Source organism: Numenius arquata, chromosome Z (assembly GCF_964106895.1).
Source record: "Numenius arquata chromosome Z, bNumArq3.hap1.1, whole genome shotgun sequence".
Taxonomy (NCBI): Eukaryota; Metazoa; Chordata; class Aves; order Charadriiformes; family Scolopacidae; genus Numenius; species Numenius arquata.
The window spans coordinates 45,965,216-45,980,504 of NC_133616.1; the positions used below are offsets into that span (position 1 = coordinate 45,965,216).

At 34.3% G+C, this 15,289-nt stretch overlaps 1 protein-coding gene across 1 annotated transcript in view; it reads left to right on the top strand.

Annotated features, from left to right (window-relative positions):
* The window catches only part of ERCC6L2 (ERCC excision repair 6 like 2), a 57,841-nt gene that overhangs the window by 27,308 nt on the left and 15,244 nt on the right, over positions 1–15,289 (top strand). Inside the window, exons 12-17 of the mRNA XM_074166373.1 lie at positions 1,209–1,304; positions 2,680–2,779; positions 6,023–6,175; positions 7,498–7,578; positions 9,213–10,407; positions 11,126–11,280. Of these exons, the coding sequence (XP_074022474.1) occupies positions 1,209–1,304; positions 2,680–2,779; positions 6,023–6,175; positions 7,498–7,578; positions 9,213–10,407; positions 11,126–11,280 (1,780 nt within the window). The remainder of the gene's footprint in view (positions 1–1,208; positions 1,305–2,679; positions 2,780–6,022; positions 6,176–7,497; positions 7,579–9,212; positions 10,408–11,125; positions 11,281–15,289) is intronic.

A 15,289-nucleotide genomic window follows, 5' to 3' on the forward strand; every position in this document is an offset into this window, starting at 1 on the left:
TTCATTTATTCACATCCCTGTAAATGTTAACTTTCCAATCGCTTTAAACAAGCAGAATCTAAAGTAATCTGTTAAAACCAGGTGCTTGGTAAATTAAATTGGATTGACGTTTTCAGTTTTGTGGTACCTCATTCAGAAAAAAACCCTTGAAATTAGTGCTATATGTCTATGTCAGTGTAACAGATTGTTGTAATAGTTAAATTAACAGTAATATTTGCCATGTGCTTGTATAAGAACTTGTTTTGTAGAAACGTTGGTTAAGCCAGCTGAAAAGAACTTTTAGTATTTGCTTGTTTTGCAGCTAGAGAGAAGTGGTATTTTCCTCACTTTTGTTCCTGACAAATAGTCCAACTGTGCACATGCCAAACTCCGTGTAACTGAGCAGTTTTGTTAGATTCAGCAAGGGCATTAGTTAGCTACCTCAGGTTAAGCATATCCTCAAATTCTTTGCTGGCTTGCAGGCTTTACCCAAAAGCACAGTACAGCTGTTGAATGTTTGAGACGATGTAGCTGGCATCTCTGTGACTCCTTACCCCCGCAGGAGACAATTTTCTTACAGTCATTTTTTTTCCTTGTAATGACAGCTATGAATGTTGCTGATAGGCAGCTCTGTGATCAACTGTATTTTTAACAGTTACCTCGCATGCTGTACAAATATACTTGTGACTGCTGTTAATTCTTAAAGATTTTAACACTTATACTAGACTGTGACTATTTTAGTGGAAGCTGCATAGCATTATGGTCAAAGTCATCTTCTGGGTTTAGAGGAAGCAAAATTTAATGCAGACTTTTTATGTAAACTATAGTTTTCCTGCTTCTAGAATGTTAACTAGCATAAAAGTAGTTATGAACTTTAGAATAGTTATTGGGGGAGTTGGCCTGTGTAGGGTTCAGCGAGTATGAAATCAGGACTTTTACTATAGTAAGGTGATAGCAGTCCGTTATGACTCAGCTGGTCATACAGTTTGTAATTGTCTTGCTACTTAGGTGAGATGACTGCATTTTACAGCAGTGGTTATTTAAATACTTGGTCCTTATTAATGTTGAGAGTAACACAAACCTGTACCCCACTATTTTCAGTATCTCTGTTGTGCTCTTTTTTATGTTGGGGAAGGGTATGCCAATATGGACTTAATACACTGGAAAAAAAAATTGTTCTGTTTTCCTTACTGTCAAATATTTCTGTGTTTTCATTTCTGTGTTTTTAGGGCTGGTGGACTGGGTCTTAATTTTGTTGGTGCCAATGTTGTTATATTGTTTGATCCTACATGGAATCCAGCAAATGATCTTCAAGCTATTGACAGGTACACCCCCACATACAGAATCTAACCCACATCATACTCTTCTTTTGCTTTGATCCTGCAATTTAATTGTCCAACTAAATTTTCCTAAGGGAAGACATTTTTTACATAGTTTGACTTGCCCACAAGACAGTAAGAAATGTCTAGCTAGATTAGTTTTTAGCCTTGTTCTTGCTTTTAACCCTGAATTTCACTACTAATTTTCCATTTTATTTTTGTGGCACTGTAATGGTGGGCTCATTAAAACTAATATAAAAAAAAAAAAGGCCATAGTTACTGTAACTTCTTCGTAATCTCTGCAACAAGTATGTGTGTGTATGGCCGGATGGCATTTTTCCTATGTTTATCAGGAGAGAGTAGATTGTAATTGACCCTGGTTCAAGTGATGTTTTGAATTCCAGAATCCTGTAAGAAAATCACTTGCGTTCTTTTCTGCTTCACCCTTGTGGAGATCAGTGTCTTTTCAGCACTCACTTCCATCTCAGATATTACGCTATTGGAGGATTTCCAGGAATCTGGATTTTTCTTTCAAGGTTTTTTGATCATACGTTTCCGTAGGAATTCAGGATAGACTTTTGAATAGCTAAAGTAAAGAATATTGGAAGCCTTCAAAATTCAGTAGATTTATATATTATCATGACTAGAAATAAACTTCTTTCTGTTGTCCTGTGCAATTATGTAATTCCATTTTAAGGGTCTTTCTAACTTCGAAGAGGTGTTTCACCTGTTCTAGAGAAATAGATGTAACAGAAATGTGTTTTGTTCAAAGGGACTGTCTTTAAAGAATCTTTATAAGACCACATTTCTATAAATTGGTTGACACTCTTGAATTTTCAGAATATAATCTGTTAGAAGCCTTGGAATTTGTCTTTTAGATAGAACACTGCCTGTTTTTTAGGTGTTCTTACTATGCTGTAACTTGCAAAGTGCTTTATAAAGTTAAGAAAAAACACACTGCCTGAAGTAATCCATGATCTAACTCCTATATAATGCAATTAGGAGAATATCTTGTGAAAGAGCAGATGGAGACAGAGGGGGGGAAAAAACAACTGAGAAAACATAATGCAATATGGATTTTCAAGAGATGGGAGACAGGCCTTGAGATACAAATTGAGGAGACAGCTATTTCAGCCAGATAGGCCTGGGAAGAAACTTGGAAAACTATGGGTAAAGGAAAAGGGAATGAAATACTGAGGAAAATTTGGAAAAGTAGGGGGGAAAAACCCCGAAAAAACCACCAACTCATAAATGAGTTGATTTAGAGTACTCCTGCTTTATTGGAATGCATTTATTTTTATATTTATTTTACTACCCCTAAGAGCGCTTTTTTTTTTAACTGATAAAAAATACAGTTTTAAATATTCCACTGTTCTTGCAGAGCTTATAGGATCGGCCAATACAAAGATGTTAAAGTGTTTAGACTGATATCCTTGGGAACTGTGGAGGAGATGATGTACTTGCGACAAGTTTATAAACAGGTAAAGTTCCCAAACTATTTTAACTGGGAGCTCTTTTTAACTCTTTCAGTTACTGAAGGCTCAACTAGCCTGTAGCAAGATTGTAGTTTACCTTGGGTTTATGATATATGATGTTACCTTAACTTATTAAGCGGAGCTATTTCATTTAGCAATTGTTGAAGAATAAAAAAGAATATTTGTGTTCAAGTTTTTTTGTAACATTTGACAGTTTAGTTGTGCAATATGCATTAATCAGGTTATACAGAGAACTATTTTATTTCAAAACTTGTAAAATATACAAGTTGTATTTAATGTCTGCATCAGGTTGATTCAGGCAGCTTTTTCTTTTTGAAAGGCTGGAGAAAGCAGAAATCTTGCTGGTGCTGTAGAAGAAAAGCAAGATGACGTTAGTACTCTCTTGCCTTTGAAAACTTGCTTATGAAAGGAGAGGGGAAGCAGCTTGTAGTTGGTGCTGTTATGAAGATGATAAGTGATACTGTCTGCCAGAATATTCAGCTTGAAACAACTGCTGTCTCTACATTTTGCTACTTCTATTGATAGGTTTAAAAACCTAAGAGTGGTAAAAACAAAGTGTGTGGTTTGAGGAACACATAATCTAGCAACGGCTTCCTAATGAGATCAGAATTAAAACAAAAAATAATCAAACATGAACAATGAAGAGCAGGCTGCAGAATACGAAACTAGGTGAAATATGAATGTGTCTTTCTCGATACAAGTTAAGAAATAAGATGATTGGCTTTAAGTTAAGATAGGCTTATAAACTTGGAGAAAGGGAGAAAATTAGTGAGACAGAGTTGTCCTGAAGAATGCGTTGCATAGAAAAGGCAAAGTACGTCACCTCAGCGGGCTTCATGAAATTTGATTAATTAACCTAGTAATTTTAATTTTTGGCCATAAATAGGAAAAATTTGGTACTGAGTCTTCAGTGACAAGCACCCTCCTGTAGCTGGGTCATTTACCGAGGAGGAGGTTGGAGGCTGAGCGAGTAGGATATGCAATAATAGACAGATTGTCATTATCCTCATTCTTACTTGTCACTTAAATCTGTGTAAGGTTCTAGGATCAAGTATTTAGACACAGTATCTGATTTCACAGACCACGAAGTCAGAAACCCCAGAGCTGGAAGATCAAATCTTGAGCTGCTCTCAGTAATGTCTATGGCCTGCTTTAAAATACCACTTTCAAAAGTGTAACAGTGGTATTTTACCTGACATACATTCAGTGTGTTGTAGAAGGCAAAACCAATTGAAGTTCTGTTTAATTTTGACAAAATTATCTAAACAAAAAAGAGGAAACTTGTTAAAAAGAACTTAAAAGTAGTAGGTGATGGCGTGATGTGCTCACAAGTAATTGAGCAATTTTCAGAGACTGTATCAGAAGCTCAGAATGAAGAAGACTATTGTATTAATAGTTGAAATCACATAGTAATGAGGTGAGTTAAATATAAAACACAGTAAGTCCAAAAACTACTTTTGAGGGACAGTGGTTTAAAAACATAAAAGCTAGTAATTTAGTTTTTGAACACATCAGGAGCAGGAGTTGTATTGCTCTATGGGCATTACTTTAGCAAAGCTTAAGGAGTGTTCATTGCAAAAAAACCCACTTGATTTGTTCTTTATGTCCACGTTCATGGAGAAGCTTAGAAAGCATTTTGTTCCAAAGGTTCTCTTGTGTGAAGAATGTTTGTGGATTCATTTCAACAGTAAGTATCAGTAGGAGAGATCTCTGAAAGACTAACAAAGTGATCAATAGGAGGTTATGATCAACTATATTCACTAAAATCATGAAGGGGCGAGTTGTGCTTCACAGAGGTCTTCAGAGTTGGCTATCTTGTAGATAAAGACGTGGATTATATTGTCTGCTTAGATTTCTAGAAGGTATGTATGAAACTTCTTGAAAGGCTCTTGTTTTGTTGTGTGTGTTGTTTTTTTTCAAGTTGACTTGTGTTTTTCCAAGTCGAATAAGAACCAATAAATGGGGTAATTTTAAATCTGGGAATTCATTTTTTTTCTTTGGTCTACACTTGGATTTCATTCTGTGCTACTGATACTTGAGCACAGTTAGGAAATTTCCAGTAAGTTGTGAAGAGTTACCTGCTGTTGAAAATTTCGGAAAGCATGAGTACATGTGGATGTGTGGCTTTTAGTGAGCTATACAAATGTGCTCTCAGAGCTAAATGTTGTCATCCGTCCTTTTCATGAAAGGAATTTATCTGAAAATGCTTTATGTTTGCAATATGTTCTTACTGAGGGATCTATTTCCTTTCAAGATTGCTGAATTTCTTTTATTGGTGGTGTTTAGTTGTGTGACCTAGCCATATGGAATTGCAGAGTCTAATATAAATAAAATTGAAATTTAACATAATAGAAACCTGAATAAGTTATATTTGTAGCCCAAAGTATGCTTTTGTAAATACCATGCATAATTCAAGAAAGAGTAAACTATGCTTAGCTAAAGTTAAATTAGAGTTTGACTGTATAGTTACTAGTCTGCATAATTCAAGAGATGTGCTGTCTAGGAAAATACCTGTTCAGTGCTAGAACTAGAAGCGAGTAGAAGTGAAGAATTACCAACTGCCAAGAGACAGTTACAGAAAAGATTTCAGGTCTGGTGTCCATAAAACCATGTTTTTGACGTTCTTCCACTTAAAGTCAAATATACCAATAATGTATGTGTTGAAACTTTCCAGTCATAGGAATGCAGCTAAACCTGCCTGGCTTCAAAATGTTTTCATTCTGGCTGACAAACTATTTATTTGTCTTTCCTTTTCACCTGGAAGATTTTTAAGTCACTTCTGTTCAATATATTTAACAAGAATGCATGATAATTAAAACATTCATAGATAAAGTAATCTTCTGGCTTTTATGTAGTCCTTTCCAAGTAAGCATGCAAGGCAAAGGACTATGAAAACATATTAAGAATTTAATGTTGAGGAGAGATGAGCAGTCAAGATACAGAAAAGTGTCAGTAGTGTGTATAGTGGGTATCTGAAAATAGACAACAGTGAAGTAAAAGACTTGAAATACTTTTTTTTTTTTTTTTTTACTCCTTAAAACCAAGCAGGTTCTTATTATACCACAATCTGTTATACCAGCGTCTGCCAGGGAAATTAAAACAAAATATCCTCCCTTAGGAATTTCTGCCTGCTCCAACTAAAGCTGTGTATATAATGTGAATGCCAGGAAATTCTGACATGTTGTTGGCGCAAACACATCTGAAATCTCTTGTGTTGTTCTGTTTTAGCAACTTCACTGCGCGGTGATTGGAAGTGAAAATGCCAAGCGGTATTTTGAGGCAGTGCAAGGATCAAAGGAACACCAAGGAGAGCTTTTTGGGATCCATAACCTTTTCAAACTTAGGATTCATGGGTCCTGTCTTACCAAAGACATCCTGGAGGTGTGAAGTCCTAGCTTTTTAATTCTGGATATTAGTTTTACATTTTTTTTCCTTTCCTCATGAGATACTTCCATTCAAAATTATGACAAAATACTTTATAAACAGAGAAACTTAAACAGTACCTATCTATGTAGTGTCTTAAATGAAATAGGCATGCTAATTTCTTGTAGACCAGATAAATTTCCTTAAATCAAACCAAAAAAATGCAAGAAGTTTGTATTATAATTTCCAAACATTTTCTAATGTATTTCTTTTCCTAATGAAAATGCTGTAACTTATTATTGTGGTACATTCACATACTGTCAACATTGTGCACAGATACCTTTTATTCATCAATAACTCAGAATGACCTTTTAGAGCCAAAATCCTGATCATAAAAATATTTTTTTATGATCATAGTAACCTTTGTATAGTACATTTTGAGATGTCAAAAACTGTTCAATAAAATATATTTTATCATGCTAGATTTAAAAATTTTACACGGTGGAAGTAAGTAACTGAGGCTTCCTATTTTAAGATTAATTTCTTAATGAATCTTAAATCGTCATCTCTTAATGATTAATTTCTTAACAGTTACTGTATAAAGAATGTTGGCACAATTCCGTAGCATATAGTGCACGCTGGTTTTAAGTATATGCGGTATGATACCTTTTTCTGTCCAGCATGTTTGCTGCAGTGAACTTGCATCTGGAATTTATTGCAGCTTTCTTCTTCCCATCCTGCCTTTTATTTTGTTATTTTGCCTATACTAGGAAGAGGCTGGGGAATGTGATATAGCAGTATAGAGGCAGCATCGCCAAAAGAATGATGTGGTGTAAAAACACATACTTTGGGGATATTAAGCTCAAAAGTTCTCTAAATTAAATCTAAATTAAAACATGGTAGACCAGATATTAAAGTTAAGAATAAAGTTAAGAATATATAATATAAAGGGTTTTTTTAATATATATGTAGTAATAGAATATAAGTATATTTATATTAGAAATAGATAATATAAATACTATATAAATATATATGGTATATAGTAATATAATATAAATTTAGTATATATATAATATAATATAATATAAAGTTAAGAATTATTTAAACAGTGTATGCATAAGATCCTCCCAGTTCATGCAATATGTTACTTTTCCGGCAGGTTATGGGTTAGATCAAAGAGCAGTAAGTGTCAAAATGTAAGTCTTAGTCTGGACTTTGCTGATTGTACTTCTGGTGCTTATATCTCTGTAGAAAAAAAGAAAAAATTTTTTTTTTCTGGGCCTGCCTTTTTTAGCTTGAACAGACACAGTTTTTATTCTGTACCTTCTTGATTGTTTTAGAGGGAAGGGCGAGTAGAAGCAGGAGTCATGACAGCAACTACGTGGCTAAACGAAGAGATTCCTCCACAAAGCTCAGAAAAGGTAAAGTGTCTTTGTGGACTACAAACCACAGCATGACAGTCCCTCTAGTTCTTGGTAGTACAGTGGCAAATGTGGACGGTATGTTGTTAGGCTGGTAATGCTTTTAGCCTAGATTGCACTTGCCATCTTTTATTGCCTCCTTGCCCTTGGTTTTACACACTGTAAAACATTAGATAATGACTTGCTGTCTGTCTTTAAAGTGGAATATTCTGAAATCTGGTAATACGGTAATCTGTGATCTTTACAACACTTTGATATCCTCAGTCTGAATGAAGGTGTTACTCAATATGCTGTTATTATAGAGCAATATTTTTTACTAAAGCATTCTCTGTAGAGTCTTCAGAGTGGCAGCCTTATGAGTGACAGCCTTCTGATCAAGAAGTCAGTTGAGAATCTAACACCTACTGTTTAGAAGATATTGGATAAGGACTTATGGAAAGGAGTACAATCGGTTTAGAGGGCTGAAAGCTTGCTTCAGATCTCTGTGGAAGACATGGGGTATTAAGTTAATGTAATCAGACAGTGATTCCCAGCAAATCAGTGATCTGTTCAATGCTGCCTTTTTTTTTTTTTTTCTTTAATATATCTAATAATTTCCTTCTGGCACAAGATTTTTTTTTTCTTTTCCTGTAAAGGCTTGGTTTAATGGGAGCATTTTTGTGAATGTTTTTTGACTGAACACTGTGTGCAGATGATTTGGGAAACAAACAATTGGGTCTACAATATGGTATGGAAAATATCATCAGATTAGATCACACTGAACAACACTGAAAATTAGCCAGTGTCTCTTATGCTTTTTGGAAACTTCTGTGGGTAAATCTCTGTATTAATTTAAATCAGGGTGCCATCGCATTGGTCATAACCTCACATTGCTAATGTATCACTGTGTGGTCGTGCTCTCAGAGTGGATTTGGTGACTAACAGTAACTTTTTTAGCTTGTGTTAAATGCTTTTTAATAAGCAGGGTGGATATCAAAATTAATATATTAATTTTAAAACTTATCTTCATGTACAAGAGTTTAATATTTACCCTTCTGACTTTTCATTTTTTAAAATTCTTAAATCTCAGTAGCACACAGTTTTGGAGTTGTGTTCTAGAATTCTGTAACTTCTAGAGGTTTTAAGGTTCCCTGGAGGTAATTTTGGTTTGATTACAGTAGGCCTTAACTAATTTTAAGTGCGGAATGTTATGTACTCATAGCTCTTTTAAACTATGTTAACCTCTATGTACAAGGAGGTTTATTATTTTTTTTTATGAATATCATTACACACCATTAAGGTTTGAATCATGAAGTCCGTTTTCAAACTACCTTTGAAAAATGACAAGTTGCAACAAGATCAGTATAAACTAGAAAAATAAGGGTGTGGATTGTGAAGACATAGGTTGTTTTAGCAGTGTGCAGCATATACAGTCTCATATTTTTGGTTGTTTTCATTGTTCTGCTAAAAATCTTGTTCTGACAATGACTTTCCTATCATTTCTCTCTCTTATTTGTTTTGCATTTGCTTGCTATTTCTGTATTTTTTGATTGTGTATCATAGCGAAAATCCACTTCTTTACACTGCTTTAGAATTAGATGTCTTCCTTATATTATGTTTTAAATACCTTTGCTGTAAATTACTTTCATTTTTAGCATGAACAACTAGACTGCAAAGAAGATAAAGACCCCAGAAACATTCAAGCACAATTAAAGAGAGAAGAAATGGATTTTTGTGATGACTTTAGTGACGATGATATTCTGGAAACTTCTGTGAAAAAATGTGACAAAAGGAAGCCTTGCAATGCAAATAATTCAATGGTAACAAAAGGACAGCTTTCCTTAATGCAGTGTGGATTCTCTAAGTTGTTGCAGAGAGAAATTGAAACTACCAAAGAAGAGTACAATAGTTATAACTCTTATAATTCAAATTCTGATGATCAGACTATAAGAATAAATGTAAATAGCAAGCTTAGTAATTTTCAGAAATGTCAAAGCCGTGTGCATGTTTTGGAGCATGGGAAAGCTGCTCAGTCACCAGGTGGAACTGATAAACAAGATACGCGTAGTACAGACAGCTTTGTTTTATTGGGCTCTGAGGAGGAAGGGGACAGAGAATGTGAGGATAGATGCATTTCAAAGCAAAGTGATGTCGTCATTGAAACTGAATGGAGTTCTGCAGAGAATGATGATGTCATCTTTCCTACCCAAGTTCCAGCACATCAGCAACCAGTGCTTACTAAAAAAGTTGGAATTTATAGGTCAGCATCTGAAAATTGTGAAGACTTAGCAAAAGAAAATGATGGGTTGGTATTTAAGGGAGAGAGTAGGCAACATGGATTCCATAGTACTGAGTCAAATTTCAGCAAAGTCATGTCTTCAGAAGACATCAAGAACAGCACAAGAGATTTGAAAGGGGCAAGCGACATAAGTGATGAGTCCGATGATATTGAAGTTTCTTATAGTTCTGAATCAAAGCTAAGAACTTCCAGCTTTCTGAAATGGAAAGACAGACGCGCCCATAGCAATGGACTACGTAGCTTCTCCAAATCTCTGCTACAATCAAAGAAGCCCAATAGAAAAGAAAAGGAAAGTGATTCTCAGCGTATAGATGAATTTTCATCCTCTGAAGATAACTTACCAGTTGAGAAAATTCATGCCAGACAGAGAAGCTATAAGTGTAAGAGACAGGGAGACAGAGTTCAGTTTGGGTCTAAAATGCTTCATCCTATTCAAGATACCTCTGTTGCACAAATGAAGTCTAGCAATTACGCTGTACGTAGAACTTCTGCAAGTAAAGCTGAATTTGAACATCAAGAGCAAAAAGTAGAATCAATGGACAGGTATTTAGGTAACTAGTAATTTAATTTAATTGATTTTATTTCAACTGAAATAGTAGCATATGTTTAATTTATCGTTGTTGGTAGGTTTTAAGTTCTTCCTGCTTATATATGTTTTTGTTACAAGATACTAATAAATGCTGTGCTGAATTATTTAGTAATGTCTTTCTGTAGTTCTCTTTTTTACCTCTTAGACTTACTTTCCTGTCTTCTGAGGTATAGGTTACTTTAATATTTTGTTAAACACCTATTGTCTGCTGAAAGATGCTAAGACTGAAGATTTATTAAGAATTCACAACAATTCTACGTATATGAAGTATAAAACCTTAAGTCTTGACAGGACTGTTAAGGTTTTTTTCATGTACATAACTTTCTGTTTGCGTGATTTGGGTATTTGAAATACCATGTAGAAGGTTTCATTCTGTTTGAGACTTAACTTTAATATTACAGCTATTAAGTCATAGATGCTTTGAAATTTCTACTTTATCCCTCTGAAAAAAACCCACATTGAAACAGAAGCAGTATTAAACTGCCGGGATAAATCTGAATAAGTGTAATGATTGTTGTTCATTTCGTAGAGCTGAGAAACTTGGTGCTGAAGGAAATCATAACAAATTTTACAACTTTAATATAAAACCTTTTTAAATTACAATATCCTCCTTCAGTATAACTGTATCTTTCATGATTTTGGAATAAGTCTTTGATTATATCTTTTTCCTACTATATCAGATGGTGTTCAAGAAGTGGCATATATTCATTCAAATCAGAATGTGGTTGGATCCAGCAAGGCTGAGAATCACTTGAGCCGGTGGGCAGTGCGAGATGTATTTGAGTTGAAGCAGTTTTCCCAGCTCCCTGCTAATGTAGCAGTCTGTAGTGCCAAGGTAAAGAGAAATGTTTAGGAAATGTTGTTTTTACTGTTTTTATTCTCTTTTTTCATCTTAGAAAGCTCTAACAAACTTGTTTTTTCTGTTAATGGCCACCATGTATGATCAAAGTCACTGAGCATGGGAAGAGGAGGATGCTCAAATGGAGGTCTAGTTAATTAGTTTTGTCTTTTGTGTTTTGGGTTGGTTTGTTTGGTTTTTTTTTTTTCCTTTTTACATTAGCCAGCTCTGAAAGAGTTGGGAATTAAGCAGCAGAGCACCCTCTGTGGGATTTTTCTGAGAGAAATGGTAGGATTAAAGATTGGGTGTTTGAGATCAAATTCTGTACCAGTTGGTCCTGGATCCATTTAACAAAAATCCACTTGCCACGTTATATGCTTGAATCCCTGTGGCATATAAAGTCAAACATAAATCAGTTTGCACATCACTCTTTTTTTGGGAGGGTGGGGGTGCAGTTGCCATAGCGGGTTAAAGTAATGGTCATTATTTTCTATGTTTAATGTCTGAAATGTAAAACTAGTGTTTACTGGAAGTGCTCATTTGCAGCAACAGATACATTTTATGCTTTTTGTTTGTCATGCATCTTACTTAATTACATTTGGAATACATACAAATCTGGAATAAATTCAGGTACAGCTTCCAGGTTTTTGTTCTTATTTCATAGTGGTTTTAATCTATGATGATTATCTGGACACTTTGTTGTTTGACTTGTAACAAACGTTTGCCATTTCCTAGACTGATTCTTAAGTTAAACCACAAGCACAGAATAAGTAATTGGAGAATGTGCAGTTTAGTATTTACAAACATATTAGTAATCACTACAAAAATTGTAGACAGAACACTAAGTTGTTCTGGGGTGTTGAACATTCACAGTGACTAAAAGAATTTCTTCCAGAGTTGTTGATGTACTGTATTTAATTAAGCCATTAGCAGGGATGCCAAAGAATTTTTGCACTGGGAAGATCAAACCAGACTAACCAGTAAAAGTGAGGCCTTTTCAATTCTAACACATTTGCATTAGAATGTCCCATATTAACAGAAAAATTGGTTAAAAAGAGTCAAGAGTATTGTGGAAAGGTCCTTATTTTATGGCAATGGCAGACATCATTAATAAAACTAAGCATCAAGGAAAGCAAACTTTGAAGAGAGCAATTTGAATACGTGTCTGTTCATCAATGTATGTTCAAAACTAGTTTATAGAACTCATTTGTATTGTTCATGTAACTTACATCTCATTATTTAGAGTTGTGTGACTGCAACTATTACAAATTAACCTCTCTAGTCAATTTTTTGAAGGTATCTGTTTTTCTCTCAGAAGCGACAGTAGTATCCATTTTCTTGGAGATTTAAGTAGGAAGAAAAGCATCAATAATTATGGAGAGGGCTGCCTCTTCCTTTGCTTCCTGTTCTTTCTTTGACGTAGAGGCACTAATCTAGAAATAATCCCTAGATGGTTGCCTATTCTTAAATGTGGAGCTTTGAATTTTTTGTGCTCGGATTAAAAAAAAAGAGAGATGCCAGATCTTCAGAGACAACTTTGAAATATGATCTATTTAGAATATTACTGCTACTGTTTTCCTTTCTTCCTTATTTTATTTTTATTTTAAAAGGTGTTCTATGGAAAACATAATCATTATTGCTTTTCTGCTCATCGGTCTTTGTTGGTCATTTTTCACTTACTTGCCATCAGTTTAAGCCAAGACATTCACTGTCAGAGCAACTAATTGTGTAATAAGGAGAATGCTGATTTCAAATGAAGTTTAATAAAAAAGTTCTTCAACAGATAAAAATAGCATTATGTGTAATATTAAAAATACAGCTGAACACTTTAAATTTCCATCATTATTTTTGGTAAATAAAATTATGGTACTAAATACTGGAATGTTGATTGTAACCTGATAATTACTGAAAGAAAAAGAAAACTTTTGTCAGCTGAAGTTTGTCACTAGTGTTGCTTTCTAGCATCATTGTTCTAACTGTTTCTCAGAAATCTTTTAACTGCTCCTGCTTGCTCTGGGTATCAATGATCACATTCTTAATTAGAAGCTTTTTTTACAGTGTATTTATATTGAATCTTTATTTGATAGCATCATGAGGACTCCTGAATAATGCCCTGATAATATTTGTGTCCCTTTTTAGGCACATTTAAGCAAGTTGTCTTATGTCTAAGTAAGAGTGATCAAAAAGGGATCTCTTCCTCTCATTTCATACATAGATCTTTTGGGGACAAAAGTAAAATATCCTTTGTGCTGTTCAGTTCACCTGTGCCAACTGTCTTCCTGCTTTGCAGTTTTACTCTGCAATCTGTCTATAATAATGCATTTCTGACTTAATAGAGTTTAAATAATTTTTTTAAGAAATGGCTAATATCTCTGGGAAAGGAATGCAAGAACACTTAAAAGCTAGCAAAGTACTTCATTGAAGGGGATGAGCTGTAAATTAGAAAATACAGCTTTTCCTACAAATCTTAGTTGAAGACTGAGTGAAACATTTTTGCTTCTTGCTTATATATGAATCCAGAATGACAGGTGTAATGATGTTATAATAAGTTAGTAGGAGAAAGTAATAAATACTAAGCAAAAGTAATCAATTAAGATAACCTTTTGTAAGAACATTGACATTTTACTGACTTCTTGCTATTGATTAGTCATCTAATCCCACTTTGGCTTCACTAAATGCCCGTGAGCTTTAGGTTAAGTTCTTTAATTTCAGTAGTATATTTATGGAAATGAGGTGAATATGAGTAGCAGCAAAAATAAATTGATGGAAAGCAATATAAAAGAAGTTTTCCTCCTGGTTTTCTACTTGCAGTAGATAAAAGGCATATATATTAGGTTTATTAGTCCTTCCTTTATTGCTGAAGCATGGCAACTAATGTAGTCACTTGAGTTGCAGAAGCTGCTTAAAACTGGAGCAGGCTGCAAAACCTGTGAGGACTCTTCCTTCAAAGTGAGAGAGTTTGCATGGGAAGATCCTTGAGAGCCAAGGTAGAAGGGATGGGAGGCAGGGAGTTTTGTTCCTCAAAAGAGAACTTTGAAGGTATGTAGAACATCTTATTTAAGACCATAAGTAACTAATGAGTACGTAAGCTTTCATTTAAATTGGTTATAAAAAGTGTAAGATTTGAGCTTTGGGATAAGAAAATATCATCTTGGTGATAGTCTTTTTCCTTAATCTGACTTTAGAACATCTGTGTTAGATTTGGACTGTTGGCACTAATGTAATTCATAGTAAAATCTCTCTTAACCTTTTAAACTGTAGGTTTCAATCAAGCATTTTTTTTTTAATCCAGTAATAAGTAGTCTGTCCTTAATGTTACCTGTATTAGTATTCCTATAGCCCAGCTACCTTTTCTCTGAAGTAACAGAACATACTATTTTAACCTGCTATTGTTCTGTACCACGAAAGACTTAAGGAAACAAAACCTTGGTTCCTTGTATGAGAAATAGGTCTTGCTATTATTTCTGCTGTTCTTGCTTGCTTTGTGCTCCAGGTTCCATAACAGTCCTGGTACCTGGCTTCAAGACTGCTGCAGAGCCTTTGACTCTTCTTTCTCTCAAGGTGGTAGGGAGCACAGTTATACTGTTTTTTTTTGTTTTAAAAGGAATTGTGCAAATTGACCAGTTTAGTTAGAATGTTCACGTTTATAATACTGCATGCTTGTTCAATGTGTATTTCCATAAATTCTATATGACTATCGAAAACATAGTTAGGTAACAGCAATCAGAATATGAAGTCTTGATGTCAAAAAATAAAAATAGAACATCATGAGAGCTCTTACAACTTTTCAGCTATGAAAGGTGAGATAAAATCTAAAACTAGTAAAAGTATCAGTATAAAGTACACATAAAGTAAGAAAGAGAATAAACCGTATTTTGGTTCAATATCATTAGTCAAAATAAGTCCTGTCCAGCATCTGAATTAAAGAAAGATAACTATTTGAAGATACTTTGTATATGACAATAGTAGAAGCAAACAAATATGACAGGTTTTATCACATGATCCT